The 18,572-nt window shown below is 34.5% G+C and overlaps 1 protein-coding gene across 14 annotated transcripts in view; it reads right to left on the bottom strand.

Moving 5' to 3' along the window:
* PAM (peptidylglycine alpha-amidating monooxygenase) overlaps positions 1 to 18,572 on the bottom strand; it is a 143,700-nt gene that overhangs the window by 97,644 nt on the left and 27,484 nt on the right. For all 14 annotated transcript variants that reach the window (XM_006913249.2, XM_015590487.1, XM_006913252.2 and 11 more), the window contains exons 3-4: positions 14,167 to 14,224; positions 1,180 to 1,267 (exon numbers count right to left, since the gene is read on the bottom strand). In XM_006913249.2, the coding sequence (XP_006913311.1) occupies positions 1,180 to 1,267; positions 14,167 to 14,224 (146 nt within the window). The remainder of the gene's footprint in view (positions 1 to 1,179; positions 1,268 to 14,166; positions 14,225 to 18,572) is intronic.

The following is an 18,572-nucleotide window of genomic DNA, read 5'->3' as shown; positions in this document are numbered from 1 at the left end:
ACTTAAGCCTGTTAACAAATGCTTTGATGATACTTGGTCCATGGAGATTTCCACTAACTGCTCTGTGCTTTTAACAGTTCCAAATACATATTACAATTGTTTATTATAAAAATGACTAGAAAGCAGTTGCTGAGTGTGTCTCTTATCAGCCTAATGAATATTAGGATGCATAGAGAAAGGTCTATCAGTCTATGTGATTCTACAGAAACAGGACCGCTGAACAGATCTCTTCCCAATGCAAAGTAAAACACACTAGTCATTCTGCACTGTTAAATATGTAACGGTGACTCTGGCTCTTGGTGCAAAATATGAGGCTAAAATGCAGTTATTTTCAAAGTTCACTGATCTTCATGAACACTAAAGAACAAAATGAAAGAGAAGATCTCAAACCATAATTATGCTGTAAACTTCTAGGGGTGGAAAATATATCTATTTATCCTAGAACTTCCCAAAGCATCTGCTGCAGTTCTGGCATATAACAAACATTTAATAGATGTTTATTGCTTATTCATGACATGATATTAAGACTCACCACACTGATTAGAATAAATTCTAAAACTGCAACAGTTACTTAAATAATGAAACACAGTGTGAAGAAACGGAAATAACTTTGGATTTGGAACCATACAACCTAGGGTTCAATCTTGGTTTGACACTAAGCAGCTGTGTTACCTTGAGCAGGTTACTGAATCCCTCAGCTTCGGGCTCCTTGCATGTAAAGTGGGAGTAATAATACCTGTTTTGCAGAGACGATAGGATAGAAATGAAATGGTGTATACAGACCATCTAGCATGGCATCTGGGATAAAAGAGTGCTCAATGAACCTAGCCATGGTGCTCTTTGGGTTGAATTATGAACTTAGAAAAATAAACATCAAATATCCATTTTGTAAATTTTCTTTCTTTTCAAGCTGTGTGCACCTTGGCACACTATGACAACAGACATATATATTTTTAAGTCAGTGTCAAAGACTGATGGATGTGCTCCAGAGCAGATCAAATAACTGTGTTAATCAAAACATGACAACCACTTGATGCAAAAGAACAATGTCCTTTTCTAAAAAAGAAATAGTTTGCTTATTTATTAACCAGTTGTGAAATACTTGCATAGATGGACTCTATACTTATAAAAACACACATTTTCTACACCCGTTTAAACTATGAACCTGTTGTCCCTTACCAATAACTTCCAGTGGACGAAGGCATATTGCATCCAAAAAGTAACATATGATGAACAGTATCCATGCTGGCACGAGGTTTGAAGTCAACTGTTAAGAGAAAATAATACATGAATGTGAATACAAGTTATAGGTCTGTGCACAAATGTCACGAGAGACTGCAATATTCAACAGTTTGAATAGCTGTATACCAAAGATATTTTGATGCTCTTAGGATAGAGTGCCCTGGTTATACAAATTCTTATTCCTTAAGATGAACATGATTTGATTAATTTCGTAGAATAGTAAACTATTACATAACAAAAAGAGAAAATAATAATTAGTAGGCTGAAACTACACATACACACACATACACTTTTTAATGCAAGACTCCTTTTACAGCGATGAAAGCATTATGTGGGTATAAAATGAAAGCTCTAGGCTATATATTCACAGTATATTTCCTTCCAGATTTCAGTAGAGTGCTTAGTAACATAAAACACTGTACAACACTGCACTGAAACAGAAACCATGGTGAGTGGTCAAAACATGAACAAAAGGATTCATAACACACATTTATAACAATCTTAAAATAACGGTAGTCACTAGGATGTGATTCAGAGAAAAAATTTATTAGAAAAGTGTAAATATATCTTTACAAAGATACAGAAATTGTGGTTCTTGATGAGCACTGTGCACTTGTTAAAGAAATACTGAAATTTACACAATGTCATTTCTCTTTTTTTCCTAATAATAGTGGTTGAAAGACATGAAAATAAACAAAAATCAGTTCAGAGGTAAAACAAAGAAGAAAATCAAAGATAAGTATGCCATTATTTATGGTTAATACTGAGGACAAGCTCAGTATTTTCTGGTTAGGGTTTGGCTCATCGCCTTTCATCAGCATTCAAAACGCTGTCTTATCGAGTAGTTTACAAGTCACCTTTACACATAAAAATGCTAAAAAGCCTAAAATGATCTTAAGTCATAAGCGTGTGTAAAACTGCACCTTTTAGTTTTTTTTTTGTCTGTTTGATAAAGTTAATCAAGCATTGTTCATTACTAAAATATGTATCTAAGACATAAGTATTTATAAAATAAAAATGTTCTACCTCAAACTATAGCACCATGACTTCAAAGTGTGGTTGGTCACAAAACACAGGGCACCTACTATTGCAGGGTTTCCGCAACCCACTGAACCATAGACTGGTTTTGGGATGTGTCAAGTGAACCAGGAATCGGGCCACATAGCTAGGGGTGAGTGGCGGGCATGTGTGCAAGGCCTCATCTGCATTTGCAGCCACTTCCCAGTGCTAGCATCGCTGCCTTAGCTCCACCTTAGATCATCAGGTGTTAGATTCTAATAGGAGCACTGGTCCCTGGTGCCAAAAAGGTTGGGGACCACTGTACTGTGGGACATCTCTTCTCACAACTTACAGGGAATATAAAATTCTTTTAATTCACTAAACATAATTTTAAGCTTAAAAATAAAATCACATCTTAAGATTTTCCTATCACCATTTAAAAAAACTAACAGAGAATGGCTGGAAAATGGACTTGCTATATAACCTGAGGCTTTGTTTTTTTCCATTACGAAAGAACAGTGAGACTAGGAGATTGAAGAAGATACTTGGATGGAAAGAATCTATTGGAAGTTACGACAGTTCACAAATCATAGAAAATCATATTGTTACCAAGCCTTAGTTTGTTAGCAAGAGAAATAGAAGAAAAATGAGGGATTCTATCTCCATAGACCGACTCTCAAATTTAATGCAGGATCTCTTTCCTCCCTTCCAGGATCTTCTCAGGGGTTTTTTCATGGCAGAAGAAAAACTGAAAAAGCTCTCAGGAGGGTTTTATTTGTCTTTCATTCACTTAAATTTATTTTGGTATATGATACAATTTGCTTCCTTATGTTCATTTTTATCAAATGGCTTATATCACTCTATGGACTTTTATAACTTTTTGGTCTGAATGTACCTGACTTTTTTTTTTTTTTTAAATCTCTCTGCCAATCCATGAGGGATTTGTCAAATAAGAGGCTGACTCTTCTGCTTTTTCAGAACCTATGTAGATGATACTACACTTCCCATTCTCCATAGATTCTTTTATGATGGGTAAATTACATTAATAGTTTTCTTAAAATTGAATCATTTTAGGAATTTTTGTATTGAACTAAGTTTTGTATTGAGCCAAGTTCATTTTATCAAGAATTAAACTCACAAAGATATATGTACTCCTATTTACTGCAGCATTATTTGTCATAGCCAAGACAAGGAAACAACCTAAGTATCGATTGATGGATGACTGGATAAAGGTGAGGTGTGTGTGTATGTATACATAATGGAATACTACTCAGACATAGAAAAGTTGAAATATTGCCATTTGCGACAACATCGATGAATCTTGCGAGTGTTGTAATAAGTAAAATAAGTCAGATAGAAAAGGACAAAAACTATATGATTTTACTTATATGTGGAATATAAAACAAAAAGTAACAAACTAAGAAAACAAACTCATAGATACACACAACAAAATGGTGGCTACCAGAGGGGAAGGAGGAAGAAGTAGGGCAAAGTAGGTAAAAGGGGACAAATAATGGTAACGAAAAGAACTAGACTTTGAGTGGGGAGTACACAATTGAGTACACAGGTATCAAATTATAATGTTGTACACCCGGAAATTGAATAATGTTATTAACCAATGTTACCCTAATAAATTTAATTTAAAAACATGTTAGAAGCAAAAGAATGTGAGTTTGAGATGTTAGTTAAAACTCCAGGTGGAAATATCCAGCATAATATTGGAATTATGTGACTCTTGTTCAAGAAAGAGGTCAGAGAATTACATATTTTGGAATCATTCAAAAACTGAACCCTGGAGTCATGAGGGTGGACAAAAGCACCAAAGATGAAAGTAAGAACCACAAAGAAGGCTCAGGACAAGTTTTAGAAAAGTCCTGAGCTGTCAAGATCTGTGTAGGAGACCCAACCAGTGTCTTTTTTATATTAATGCACTGTGTGTACTGCTGAAAAACAAGGTAAGCAAATTTTTGGGAAAAGAGTGGGCTAGCATTAAATTTATAAAATAAAATCTTAATAAGCAAAAGACTCAGCTAAGAACAGAGAGGAAACCTGTTGCGAGAGGAAGAGATCACAAACAACACACAATGTCTGCAGCTTTTCATTTGGAGGGAAAGTCAAATGTTTTGCCTGGATCTTCTAACTGTCCTTTGTAAAGGGCCCAAATTATTCAAAGCATAACTTCCCTAGATACTTTCTGATTTTTTTTCTCTCCCTGACATACTATTTTAAGAACCACTATTTGCTCCACACTGAACTCTTATGAGATATGTGTTTAATTTTAGTTTCTGTATTAAGAAATGTAGGGGTTCAGAATGAGCCCCAAGACGTGCCTCAGTGATACTACTGGATTATTTGAGCTAATGGCAACTGAGACCCTGCAGGCTCAAGAGAAACTTCTGTTCTCTCCCCTTAACTATCTAGAAGAATTTAAATTAGAAGCCTGGCCCATGATAAGAGTTAGAACTAGAAATGACTTTTTACCTATCTACATGGCAGGAAAAACTAATAATTACTGAACATGTGCTCTCTCTGTAATTACCTTCTGAAGCCCTAAGGTGCATACCCTCATCCCTAGCTCAGAATGTCTTATATACCTCAATTTCCCTTTCCATATCTAAACTTCTCATGTATGTGGGGTCTCTGACTCTCTCTTGAATGTGGGGTTCATACACACACACACACACACACACATATAATTAAATTTGGATATTTTCTCTTCGTAATCTGTCTCATGTCTATTTGATTATTAAACCAGCTAAAGAACCTTGAGGGCAGAGGAAAGTTTCTTTCTCCCCTACAGAAACAAATCAATATCATTAAGTGGTAGTAAAAAATGTCCTCAGAGTTCTCTCTCACAAAAACTTACTCTCATTGACTCATACATTCTCCTTCAAAAACTCAAGATCTAATTTAAATGCTAAGTAAATTATTGGTACAAAGTGAAAACAAGCAACTGACTTTTTCATATCCTAAAGAAAGAGTACATTGAAGTATTTATATTGTTATAGCTCAAAGTATAATTCATTGCAAGCCGAAATAAAAAATACCTCCCACAAAAAGAATGTCAAATCAAAAGGTAAATCTAAAACAAAGAGTAGATGCCATAAAATAAAGCAGGGCTTAGACAATTTCATTAAAGGGCTTGCGGTGTGGAGGGGTCAACTGGGAAAAGCCTGGCTGACAGGCTCATTTCCTAGGTTTGCTCCATTCCTACTTATTATGCCTGGCTGTGCAAAACAAGACCCCATCTCTAGTAAATAAGAATGAGGTCCACTAAGCACAAGATACACATATGAGTAGGCTGGAGATTTCAACACTATGTAAAATAGAATATGGAAAAATATTTTAAAATTATATCTTAAAAGAAACCTCCTCTTCTTGTTTTTTTCCTCCCATCATACACCAAAGAAATAAAGGATCCGAGGGGAAGAGAGCTGGAGGATAATAATGAAAACAACTGAATTTAAGTGTGTGATTCTGACAGGCAGAATAAACACAGGCAGCCTTGGGATGGTGACAAACAGGCAAAAAACACAGCCTTGTGAGAATGCAAGGGAATGATATATCTGATAAGATTAAAAGTGCCACTGACTCTTCTAACTCAATAATAAGATGACAGTTGCTTAAGTGGAAATGGTACTTCAGTCTCAATGGGTGTTAACAGCTCAGATTGCCTGATAGGAAAATTCTGAAGGCAGGTAAGTGTGAATAACTCCTGGACTCAAATACTTTTGAAAGACTAAGATTCTAGAAACAGTGACTCAAACACATTAATTAAAGGAACTATGATGATACTGAATGTGCACAGGTTGAAGGATTTCTCAAAGGATAATGTCATCTGAAGTGAAAGACCTGAAAGTATATGTGTGGGCAACATATTGAGTGAAGAGATAACTAGGTCTATTTTCTAGAGTTCTAAGGAAAATTTGTTCTCATTGCAAGAAGCTGTTGGTGATTTTTGGCCTCTTTTAGCTAACATCAGAGTACTATCGGGGCCATTAAATACACTATGAATGTGACCTAGGAAAGAATTTCATTTAGCATTTGGCTTTCTCTCTTTTTTTTCTTTCCGAACAGATATTCATGCCTGCTTGTCAAATGTTGATGTATCTGCCTGATCCAGGATGTAAAAGCCTTCAAAGAACTTACACAGCCAAGTGAAGGAGGTAGTGATTAAGGAGATATCCATGTACATATAACCAACCCTAAATTACCACTGAAAATGGGAGCAACATCATTTTTAGCAAAAGATAATGCAGAAGAGAAATACAATAGACTCTGGATAATTAACCTATTGAACAAAAAATAACTGATTTGCAAATGCAAGTTTAGATCTCCAGAACTTAGGCATTCTAAAATTGTTGTCTGTATATATCATTAGAGATAATCATTGTTAATTTCGTTTCTTTTTTTCTCCCAGTAACAGTTTTTTTCTCCCAATAAAGTTTATTTTGTGTACTGTGGGTATTTTTACATGTTACCAAAGAATTTTTGTTAACGGTATTTTTCACTTGGTTTTGTGCATAGTATTACCTACAGAGTTTGTTAAAAATACAGGCACCCAGGGTCACTCCTAGATCAGTCTTGCCCCTTCTCTCATCAATATCTTGTTTAAATCCCCAGAGGTCCTTTCAGGCAGGTGTATCTATGGAAAGTTTCCCTGGTGAATGACCGGTGACTCTGACTACAATCAATATTTTTAGTGGCTAGATATTTTGTACCATGTGAGCGTACTCAGAGTTAGTTAACTCATCTCAGCTTGGACTACATTGTACTTTTAAATGTATAGGACAAATGGTAAAAATGATCTTTTTTAAAATAAATGTATAAAAAGAGTTTCTGAAGGTAAAAGTTACTTGAGCCTTTAGAATTGGTTTATTAAAAGAGATCATTGGACCTCTGCATTACCTTATGCAATTTTAGCTGTATCACCTAAAATTGTTTTAGGGCTGGCCTTCTGAACCACGCTTCTCTTGCTCAGGCCCGCTTCCATGTCTGGAAGTGTACTTTCCCTTCTAATAAAGTTTTTCTTTTCTGCCTTCTAACAAAGCTTTGCTTTTCTGCTGTAAAAATAAATAAATAAATAAATAAAAGATAAATAGAATTGTTTTAGGGCTGAGGTCTGAAGCAGGCATACATATGGAGTCTCTGGTGCATGTCAGTGGCAGAGTCACTATTCTAATATTGCTAGTGCTTTCAAGCCATAATTAATACTGAAAGAATAGAGAGGTGTTAAATTCAAGAAACAATAATGTAAAAGAATTGTTATAATTTTTAAAAAGTTTCAGGCCCCCAGACCTTAATATCACTCCCATAAACATTTCATTATTTCCAAAAAAAACACAAAGATTATATTTCAAAAACCATTCATAGGAACTGAAGATAATGCTCTAAATTGTAATTTAAGTGTAGGATATGATCAACCTTTATGTTCATAATATTGCAGTGGAGCCAAAAGGTTCAGAAAAATGTAAAGCTCACAGCAGTACAGTCCATTTGGCAGCATGTTAAAAACCCACAGCAATGGCATATTATATTACCTTCTGCCAGCTTCCCGCATAACCATAAAGCAATTCTACAATAAAATAAAGACCTTTTGCTTGAACTTTTTTAATCAGATAATTTAATAGAGAAATTGTCATTAGCTCTAACTAGCATGGACAAGGCTGTACAATTCAGAAAGGATCCTTAACATACTTTACAAGGACTTTATGATACTGTTGCCAAATTAACCAAGAAATAAGACACCTGAGCAAGCCAACAAATTGAACACAAATTAAAAATGAAGCAATCCTTACCTCTGAAAAAAAGAATTCTAGCACAAAAAAGAATTCAACTTCAAAATGATATACCTTCCAAAACTGAACTTTTTGGTATATGCCAGAACCAATCAAATAATCAATAAATACACTTTATCACCGAGGCTATGCCAGATAAAATAGCATAAGCTTCATTAGGCCCCGTTTTTGTAATATCACTCCTATAATACTCCCCAATTAATTTCCTACAGATTCAAACCCATATCCTCCTCCTTGCCTTTTCAGGTCATGCATAATATTACAACAGGCTCCTAGCCCACCACGTTCCCAACATAACAACCCCAACCTCCACTCTGCACGCTCATCAGGCAGCCCTCCTTACTTAATGGCCACAACCACTAACATTTACTGAGGGCTTACTCTGTGCCAAGCTCATTTACTTCTCACGACAACCCTGTGAGTCTGGTCTTTTTCCCCCCACACAGATGAGCCTGAGGAAAGAGAGGCTGATTAACTTGTCCACATCCATGCAGCTAGCATTGGGGAGACTCTAACTTGTGCCCAGTGTGGCCCTTCACTGCTCATACTGTTGGCCACTGGAATACTCTCCTCTCCTCTGCAGATCCAAATAGACCATCTTCCCAGATCCAGATAAAATCTTGCCTATCTCTCTCATAAAATTTTCTCTGACTAGAAAAATTCATATTGATCTTAATAGAGTTGGCCACTGAAGTCGTCTCTCCTGAAATAGCTGAAATGGCTACTTCAGAATGACTGTCCAAACACCACAAAACCCTCACCACTGAAGGACATTTACACATCAATTCTGATTCAAACCTGGGCTTTCTTAATTGGCCATTTTACTGAGGATGGGGTGGTGGTGGCATTTTGACATTACTACATTAAAACAACTACATCAATACGTTGGTCTCATTTTGTGTGTGTGTGTGTGTGTGTGTGTGTACACAGAGAGAGAGAGAGAGAAAGAGAGAGAGAGAGAGAGAGAATTGACATAGAACATTATATTAGTTTCAGGTGTATAACATAATGATTCATTATTTGTATATATTGTAAAATGATCACCACAATAAGTCTAGTTAATATCTATCAGTTACTTTTTGATAATCTTTAGATGTATCTAACTAAAGACATTCCTGACTCTCGCTTTACAAAATATAATAAAATGGCTCCTACTCCTACTATTCCATTTTTTATTACCTGAGAAAACCCTGAGGTTTCTTAGGAGTCATGTTGGAAACATGAGTATTTGGGTGATCAGAGGATAGAGGACATTCAAAATCACTCTGAGGCAGGGTATACAGCAGCAGCTTCTCCATGATTAGGATCAAGCAAATTAGGTTTTGTCTACTCATCAGAGACCTCAAGTATAGTGTACTTTATTTGTGCCATCTTAGAGCTCTCCAAGTAGCTTTCACTAAGAAACCAGAACAGCTTCCTAGGGTGCCTGTTGGAAGGTACCTAATTGTCATGTGGGAGTCAGAAGCTACATTATTCATGCTGGAGAAAATCCTAGGTCACAGAGAAGTGAAAGGATATTCACTCAACTAACCGAAAGCAGAAAGGTGACAGAGTGATTGCATGGAGATGGGGTTTACGCCCATGTTCACACACACATACACTTCTACATACTGCTGTGAAAGCCATATAATGAAGATATATGATCATTATAACCCTGCTAGACCTTGATCTTTATAGTCACACTATGTAGTAACCCATAAACATGATAAAAATTAGGTTTTCCTGAAGTTTTCAAGGAATCTCAACATCACCTTAACATGTACTTGTTTAAGAAAGGTCACCTTTGGAAATATTCAAGTTTAACTGTGCAATCCTGCAGTAGAAATTGTTCTATATTCAAGAGAGAAGCCAATGAAAATGAAAAGCAATGAATCATTAGATTAATTTCATCTAAATTCAATGGCTATCTCATTTGTATAGTGCCATTTGATAGATAGGGACCCACCATCATTCACTAAGGAAAAGACACATTTATTTACTGGTCATTCATGTGAGGGAAAGCAAGTGAATGAAGATGACAGTCAAATTTCTTGGCTGAGTGGGCTCCTGTCAGAGCCAATTCCTCTGAGTGTCTGTAAAACACCTCTTAGACAGCATCACAGATCAGTGGTCAAATGCAAATTTTATCTTACCTTGACCATTCCAATTCTGTAATTTCTTATTAAAACAATAAACAAAAGCAATGCTCTATGGAAAGCAATGATTTTGTTAAAAATGTAAAAATTATACCTATCTTCCTAATAGTATTTCCCCAAACACCTACTTTAATTGGCATTTAATGATCCAACGCAGAGAAATAAACATATCAAACACGTTGTATATGCTCATTTGTAAATACGGCAGGCATATGCATATATGAATTCCATGACAATTGTGATGGTGTCTTCTCAAAATTAAAAAGTATGTTTGTCTAAAATGAGTTACCTAATTAGTCACACAAGCATAAATTCAAAATTATGAATTATTCAAAGGCAGTTTTGGCTTTACACACCATCAAGAGAGTTTGTTTTAGTCCTAATTAGCAATCTGAATTGTATTCTTCCTTTTCAAATTTTTTTCAGAAATTTGAAAAGCAAAAGAAGAAAGTCTTTTTCTTTTCTTTTTCTATGTGCATTTAAAATTTTTTATTAAATTTATTAGGGTGACATCGGTTAATAAAATTATGTTTTAAGTGTACAATTCTATAATACATCAGCTGTATACTGCATTGTGTGTTTACTATCCACAGTTGTCTCCTTCCATCACCATATATTTTATCCTCTTCTACCTCCTTCTACCCTACCTCCCCTCTAGTAACCACTAGATTGTATCTATGAGTTGTTTGTTTTATTTTGTTTCATTTGTTGCTTTCTGTTTTATATCCTACTTATGAGTAAAATCACTTGGTTCTCATTTCTTCCCATCCGACTCAGAGAAAGTCCATTTCGTATGTTCTAACATTTTTATTCTTGCCTTCTAGAATTCTGCCAGGCTGTGATTTCCTTGGATTTTTATGATACTTCACATCCCCACTGCCTAGCTCAATAACTGACACATAGCGTAATTTTAAATTTGCTGAATTTATGAACAAGTGGCCTTTCTTAAAAAAAAAAAACAATTATTCTCTTATATTCAAACAAGAGTATAATTTAAGGCAAAAAGGTAAAGTGGCTACTCTTGGATATATTGCCTTAAAAAATGGCTGAAGAAATAAAACACTTTTTAGTGTTCACTCATGTAGTAAGCAAACAATTATTGAGTTCCTACCATATTCTATGGCACATATCCTGCTGGCATTCAAAAAATTTAAAAACAGAGTAATGAAAACAGAATGTTTAAAATGATAAAAAGCATCTTAATAAAATAATAAAGTATTATAGGTCGTTACAAGTCTTCATTCCCATTTCTAATCATATGATAAGGCGCCCTGAGACCCAAAATATGAGATAACCCACAAAAAGACTAAAGCTTCATTCATGGAAAAATCTTGGTTACCACTAGCAAAACTTTCACTTTGAGAGTCCAGAAAAGTTATGTAAGATCACCCACCCAACATATGACCTATACTTCCAAGCCCCTTTCCTTCTGGAAATCGTTAAAGCTTCATATGTATTGGGTTTTATTTTGTAGGATAGTTTGAAGTTTATTTACTTTTTGGCAAAACTGACCAGAGTGTTCTCAGTAGAGTGTGAAGATAAGGGAATGTAAGAATAATTGTATTTGATGTGAAGAAGACAGAGATGTGCTATTACTGTATTTCGGATCCGTCTATCCACTTGATAACTTCTTTCATTTCTTTCTTGTACCACTATCCCCACATCCAAATCTGTTATGACTTAAATGACATACAAGTAGGGCATCACATAGCTGGTAAGAAGCTTGGGCATGTTCCTTAACCGTTCTGACCCTCTGTTTTCTCTTTGGTAAAATGGCTTAAATATGCTTAGCTTTCAGAAGCTGAGTGTCTGGCAGGCCCTCAGTAAACAATGGCTGATGGTGGGCTAATGATATGAACAAGGATTACATACAAACTTTTGTCCTAGCACCTGACTAAATAAGACACCAATGTTTTTGACTGTTTTTCTAACTATAAAATGGGACTACCTTCAGGGTTGTCTTAGGAATAAATGAAATAATACATGGAAAAGTTCCCTTATTGATCCCTTATATAAATAATTTTTGGTACTTCTCTGTGGTTTTCAATTTTCTAGTTCTAATTTGCCTACACCTAAATTTCTGTGGCTGCTGGATTATGCAAATAATGGTAACCATAAATTGCCTGGGGGTAGTACATTAAAGGACTCACACTGAAGATGAAATAACCCTGTTTTGAATAGGTGAGAAAAACCTTTAATATTATGTAATCCTCCCAGCAATAAAGAGAAGAAATACTGAAAGTAGTGATTAATCTTCCAAGATCCTTTAAGGACCTTGGAACTGGAAACAGTTTAATCTTAGAAGAGAGTTGCTTAAGAAAATGAAAAAAATGTTTAGTACCCTCGCTCTAAAAGAGCCCTTTATGTGTCTCCTGTGAATATTTTTCTTGACTGAATATATTCACTTGTACTTTTCAATGTTAAATTATGTGAAAGTAAACACATTTATATTAGGAGAGCAGTAGTAATACATTCCAGGATATATATTTATAGTCCTTAGTCACCAGCTCTGAAATCATACACTACCACCAACCTCCAGAAACAAACCAGTAACCTATTAGTGGGAGACTTGTAATACTGCTGTGAAACATGACTATCATGTTAATACAGACTTGTAGAGCGGCCTTCTCTACAACGCAAGGGTGAAACAGGAGGAATCAAGACTATCTCTGAACTTGGGCAAAGAAAACACAAAATTAGTAAAGAAAAAATTTCATGTATGTAAAATTTCTTTTATGAGTAAATATTATTTTCTCTTATGCTGTCAAACATGTGGATATGAAATTAAGGAAATCTTTACTGTGAACATTTTTAATGATGAACTTATATTCTGAATCACATTTGGTGTTAAAGTACTGCAATTAGAAACTTAAATTATTTTTCTGTCTTTTTTCTTGGTTATGTTTAATTATTACACAAAGTAACAGCAATCAGGCAATACTCAACATTTCAGGGTCTGACTTTCATTTTTAGTAATTAACCATGGGGAAAATTTTGTTTACAGGGTGTTGCTATAGGTATATTTTCTGTTGTGATCACCACTAAAGTGTGTGAAAGAAAAAAATAAATGCACATTGCTCTGGCTTCATAGGTCTAGAATGTACATTCCTGTGGGGAGCACTTCATGAAAATTCATCTTCAGATGGCCCCAAGGCTACTGTACACATTGTACAATCCATATAATAGCTGTTTCAGACAGCCCACTTGAAGATTAGTTTCAAAAGACCAAAGTACAACTCTCATTAACATATCTTTCTCTCCAAAATCAACATTTCAAACCAGAAAAGTGAAGCAGAGGAAAAAAACCAAATCCATGAATAATTTGCCAATCACACCTCTTCCCTAAACAGTTAAGTCTGTCATAAGGGAGGTTTAAATTAAAACAACCTAGGTGAAAACAGATGGTGCTCTGTCACTTTTCCTATTTGATTCTAAGATTCAGTTAGGGAAGGGTCTATCGTTTAAGAGTCCTCTTATTCGATAATATAAACAGGACCACTGTTTCTTCCATCCTCCCTCCATCCCTCATTTTCTTCTTTTTCTCAGTCTCTCCCTCCTTCCTATCCATCTATCTATCTGACAGGTAAAATATTACATTCCCCAGTGTTGATTCTAAGTGCATTCGATTTATAGCATGAACCAGCAAGTAAATAAACAGTCTGTTGAGTGGAGCGGAATTAAGCATCCAGCCACAGACAGAAAGCCAATACTATACAAATGGGACCACATGGTATTGGCAGGCATTGACATCTGCATGCAACTCCTTAACTACTATTACTCATAGATCTCTCCAGATACAGTTTGTAATCTTGTCTCTCAGTGACTTTCTCTAGTTTGTTTCTGCATTAGGCATGATAAATGAAGTTTAGAAACTGACAGTAAAAGATTAAAATGCTCAAAACCACCAAAGAGAACCTTTCACTGATTTCAAATAGCTGCCCTCCCTTTAACTGCCAACTACCCCCAACCCCGCATCATCCAATAATACTCACTCACGAAGGCTTCCTCATCCGTTGGCAAGCGCATTGACATGCAGAAGTATGTATCAGACTATTAAAGAAAGAAAGATATAAAATTCAAATTAAACTGCTGTTAGTAAAACATAAATAATAACTAGTAAAAGAATGAGCTATATGACTGAAAAAGAACTATCAGTCCAGTTAAGTGAGGTTGCCTTCTGCACACTAGGTGCCAGGTTAATGGAAGAGCTAAGTCTACACCTTAGGTACTCTAAAAGTTTTTCTAAGACTCTTTCATAAACGACTTCAAATCCTATTTATAAAGCCAATTACCATGAGTGATATTTCTGGTATGTCACAGTTAAAAGACAACATTTTAGATGCTTATATAAAGAGTGAAACAGTTTAATGCACTTGATTTTAAAATGGTAGAAGTTGGTTTTGACTATTTTCCTATTTACATAATTAAGGATTTAATTTCCTGAATCACTTCACAACTGCCAAAAATGTTAATTAGAGAAGTAGAGAGAATAAAAGCTGGTCTTAAAACATATTATATTCGATTGTTCTTCCTTACTTTAAAATTTTTATGTAGTATATTGAAGAAATAAACATTAACTCAAATTATTCTTTCTTTTCCAGTTATTGGCCTCTTATCTAAATGGCCACTTTTCCGCTATCAGATGTATTAACATCAAAAATTTTTAGTGATAAAAATTGCAATTTAAGGGGAATGGGCTTCTGTCGGTTTATGCATTCCACTTCCTTAACAAAAAATCCATATTCACTGAAGTATGTGCTATGGTTGATAATATACCCAATACAAATAGAGACTGAACTCATTTAATAATTAATAATTCATGGATTATTACTACAGAGTATTGGATCAAGAGACTACTGAAACAGGAATAAAGATCATTTGGGTTTCTCCAAACCTACTGGTTAGTGCCAAAAAACTGTGGAATTTGTATCTCTCTTTTTGTTTCTGTTTTGAGAAGCAAGAAAGTTCAAATACACATCAAACAAGTATATAATAATTTGAAAAATTACAGAACTATGCAGTCTTCATTACTACTTTTGTATATGCCATTTTTCTCATTTGAGCAAATTGTTTCATTTCTTAAAGGCTTTATAATTTTTTTAATTCACTCTTATTTTGCTAAGAAGGAAATGTACTGGGAAATGTACTGGGAAGGTTGCACAGTAAGGAGGTTAAGCCACATAAATGTGAGACGTGAACTGTGTACCCAAAGCCCAAGAAATATATAGGCAAAATAATGCTCAAAGATCTCATAATCATGTACAAGATTGCTCATAAGTATTTTTCCAACTTCTGAGTTATTAATTTATAAAATATACCAACTCAGTTCTAACAAAAAATACTAAGCTCAAAATTCTTTTCTATTTTATAATCCTGAGCTATGAATAAATCAGGACTGGAAGATATTTAGTGGCTATTATAGCTGCTGTTGCTATTATTACTATTTCTAGTGAACATTTATTGAATGCTTACAATGTGCCAGGCATGGTTCTCCATGTTTTCTTGTATTATATTATCTAATAGATAAAAGTATCCAATATGGTAGATGAATACTATTATGAACTCCATTTTTAAGACAATAAGAATAATAACATTTATTGAGAGCTTACTATGTGCCAGCACTGTTCTAAATACTTTACACATATTAACTCTTTTAATCCTCAAAATACATTTCTATGAAATATGTAATATTATTATCCCCATTTTCCAGATGAAGAAACTGAGGCAAACCAAGGTTAAGTAACTTCACTGTTTGTTCTAGCCAAAAGCTGGTAATAGGCAGGTAGGTTCCTGAACTCCATCTTTCTCAATTACTTAAGTTTGTAATTATAAATCTTTTCTATGTCTAAAGCTTCTACCACCCAGAACTGTCTTCTCACATTCAAAGAAATAATTCTGCTCTGATTCTCAGCCAGTGGATGCCTTGCTCTAACTTACATCACTGCTTCCTGTCATAAAGATAAGAGAAGTTTGTTTTTCCTCTGGATAAGTGCCAATCAATAAACCCAGATGGCCTAGTCGCATAGACCAACCCTCCCAACACCCCTCAGTGCCTTTCTCTTAACACCCTCAGCCTTTAAAAGGTCTGCTGTCTTTTGTTTTGGCAAAGTTGAGTTCAGTTCACACTGGACCTCCTTCCCTACTGCAATAGTTATTATTATAGGAATCTGTCCTTACTACTTTAATGTTTATCTTTGACACTAACAAATGCAGGAGCTGGGATCTGAGCATCATCATTCCAATTAATGCATTACAGATCATTCAAAGCAATGTGAACAATTAATGACTTAAAAGCAAATATAAAAAAAGTAAATTTAAAGTAGCTAAGCATATATGTATAACAAGAAAGGGTCCAAGGATTGCAATGAAATACAAACCAAACAGAAGTTCTTTTAAATTTGGACCAATAGTTTTTGGTTTTATTTTACCTTTGAATTTATTATAAGCCACCTCAAGTTGTTTTAGAATAGACTAATCATAGGCATAAATAGATATATGAAATTCAGCAAGTTGATTCTTTTGAGAAAAAACAACTAAGCACAATAATGGTTACACATACAAAACTACTATTTATATTGAGAATTGATTACATCCATATAATAATTCTTGCTCCTATCATCAGCTGAGCAATTTAAAATGACAAAATAACTTGGGAATGTCTTTCTTCTAGCAATTTATATTTCTTGGTTTATAACTTCTTAAAAAACGAGAATGTATTCAGATTTCAAAGGTTTCTTTCCTGTTATGTTAAAACCAGTTCAAAGGAAAAAAAAAAAAAAAAAGAACAGATCAGGGAGATCCTCTGCAGAATAATCAGTGTCCTGCAAAATTAGTTTGGGAAAGCAAAGTCCATATTAGACATTGCATCAATGGTCTAACATGCACCATCATACTCTAATTTAGGATTTCACTTATAACCATTTTTTCAAGATAAAGAATAATTCTGTTAAAAGAAAAGAAGGTAAAACTTTCTTTCTAAAAATAAGCACATTAAAAAATACAGTGTTTATCAAATCGATAATTAGCTTTCAGATGAAAGCTCTAAAGACCACAGTTCCATAGAACAAAGAATAGCTAATTCTCTGCAACTGTAAAACTGTATCAGTGATTTTGGTCTGGAGTATTCCAGCACCATAGTTTGGTTTCTAAAATTAAGTTGAGAGCTCAAGATCTATGTAAAGAAAATATACCCCTGGGGTCATTTACACATCTCAGTTGGAGGAGCCAATTCTTCAAGACAACTCAGGGATAAGTTCTGTGTCCCTTAGGCTGACTAAGTATGAGTAAGTACTCTTTTTGTGTTATTCATTTTCTTCTCCCAATTATGCTGTGAGTAGATCTAACACACACTGCATCTTTTTTACATAAATAGAAGCTAATTCATAGAAAAGTTTTTGATCTAAGGCCACCCAAGTAGATAGTGTCAGAGTTAGGAATAAAAGTTTTCAAGTTTATGCCTTCAGGACCATTAGAGATAATTATGTATCTTTCTTGCTACTTTCTTGCCATTACACATTTTTTTATTTTATTTTATTTTTTAAATTTTTAATTACAATTACAGTTAACATTCAATATTACTTTCAAGTTTCGATCTAGTTAAACTGTGTGTGACTCTGGAGAGCTTTTCAACCTTTATGCCTCTGTTTTTCTACCTATAAGACTAAATCTTATTTTAAATAAAATGTAAGGTTCTTCGTAAGTAAATGAAAAACTTTTTTTTTTTTTACAAGATATGTCACTTGTTGAAGAATAGCTTGAACAATGGCCTTTGCCAAACTATTATAAACTCATTATAGCACTGGGAAAGATTATTTAGGTGACTAGAAAATATCATTTCACCAATATAGATTAATTTCTATAGCAGGTCACCATGGAGTGATACTTTAAATTTAAATTCTATGCTTTAAACAATAGTCAGTTTAAGAATTTAAGGCTATAATAATGTGTAATCACATAGTTAACTACAACCAGTCCTGGGATTGAGAAACACTTCAAAACAAAAAACAAAAAAACAAACACAAAGCCTGCTGTAGCAACAATATTAAGAAAACTAGAATAATACATTTCTCAAAGTAATAAAATCATTACATCACTAATATGAGTAAGTAACCACTTGTGATTTTTGCAAGATGAACACCAGGAACACTATTTAACAATATCCTGAGGTTAGGTAAATATGACCCACAACCTCTGTCATTCAACAATACAAAAAAAAGTTCAAGAGATTTAAACATATGATTCGAACTTAGCATAAGATACCTTGTACAAGGGAGAACATTTATTGTGCCTCCATTTTTTAAAATGCCTACAGCACCTGGTATTCCTGCCTCCTTCATTTTAGAAGCTTTCCATCATAGCTATTTCCAATGATAATGCCACCAGATAGGTTACAGACACT

The sequence above is a fragment of the Pteropus alecto genome, unplaced genomic scaffold (assembly GCF_000325575.1).
Source record: "Pteropus alecto unplaced genomic scaffold, ASM32557v1 scaffold20, whole genome shotgun sequence".
Lineage (NCBI taxonomy): Eukaryota > Metazoa > Chordata > Mammalia > Chiroptera > Pteropodidae > Pteropus > Pteropus alecto.
The sequence above is the reverse complement of the archived record's forward strand: the minus strand, read 5'-3'. Positions and strand labels throughout refer to the sequence as shown.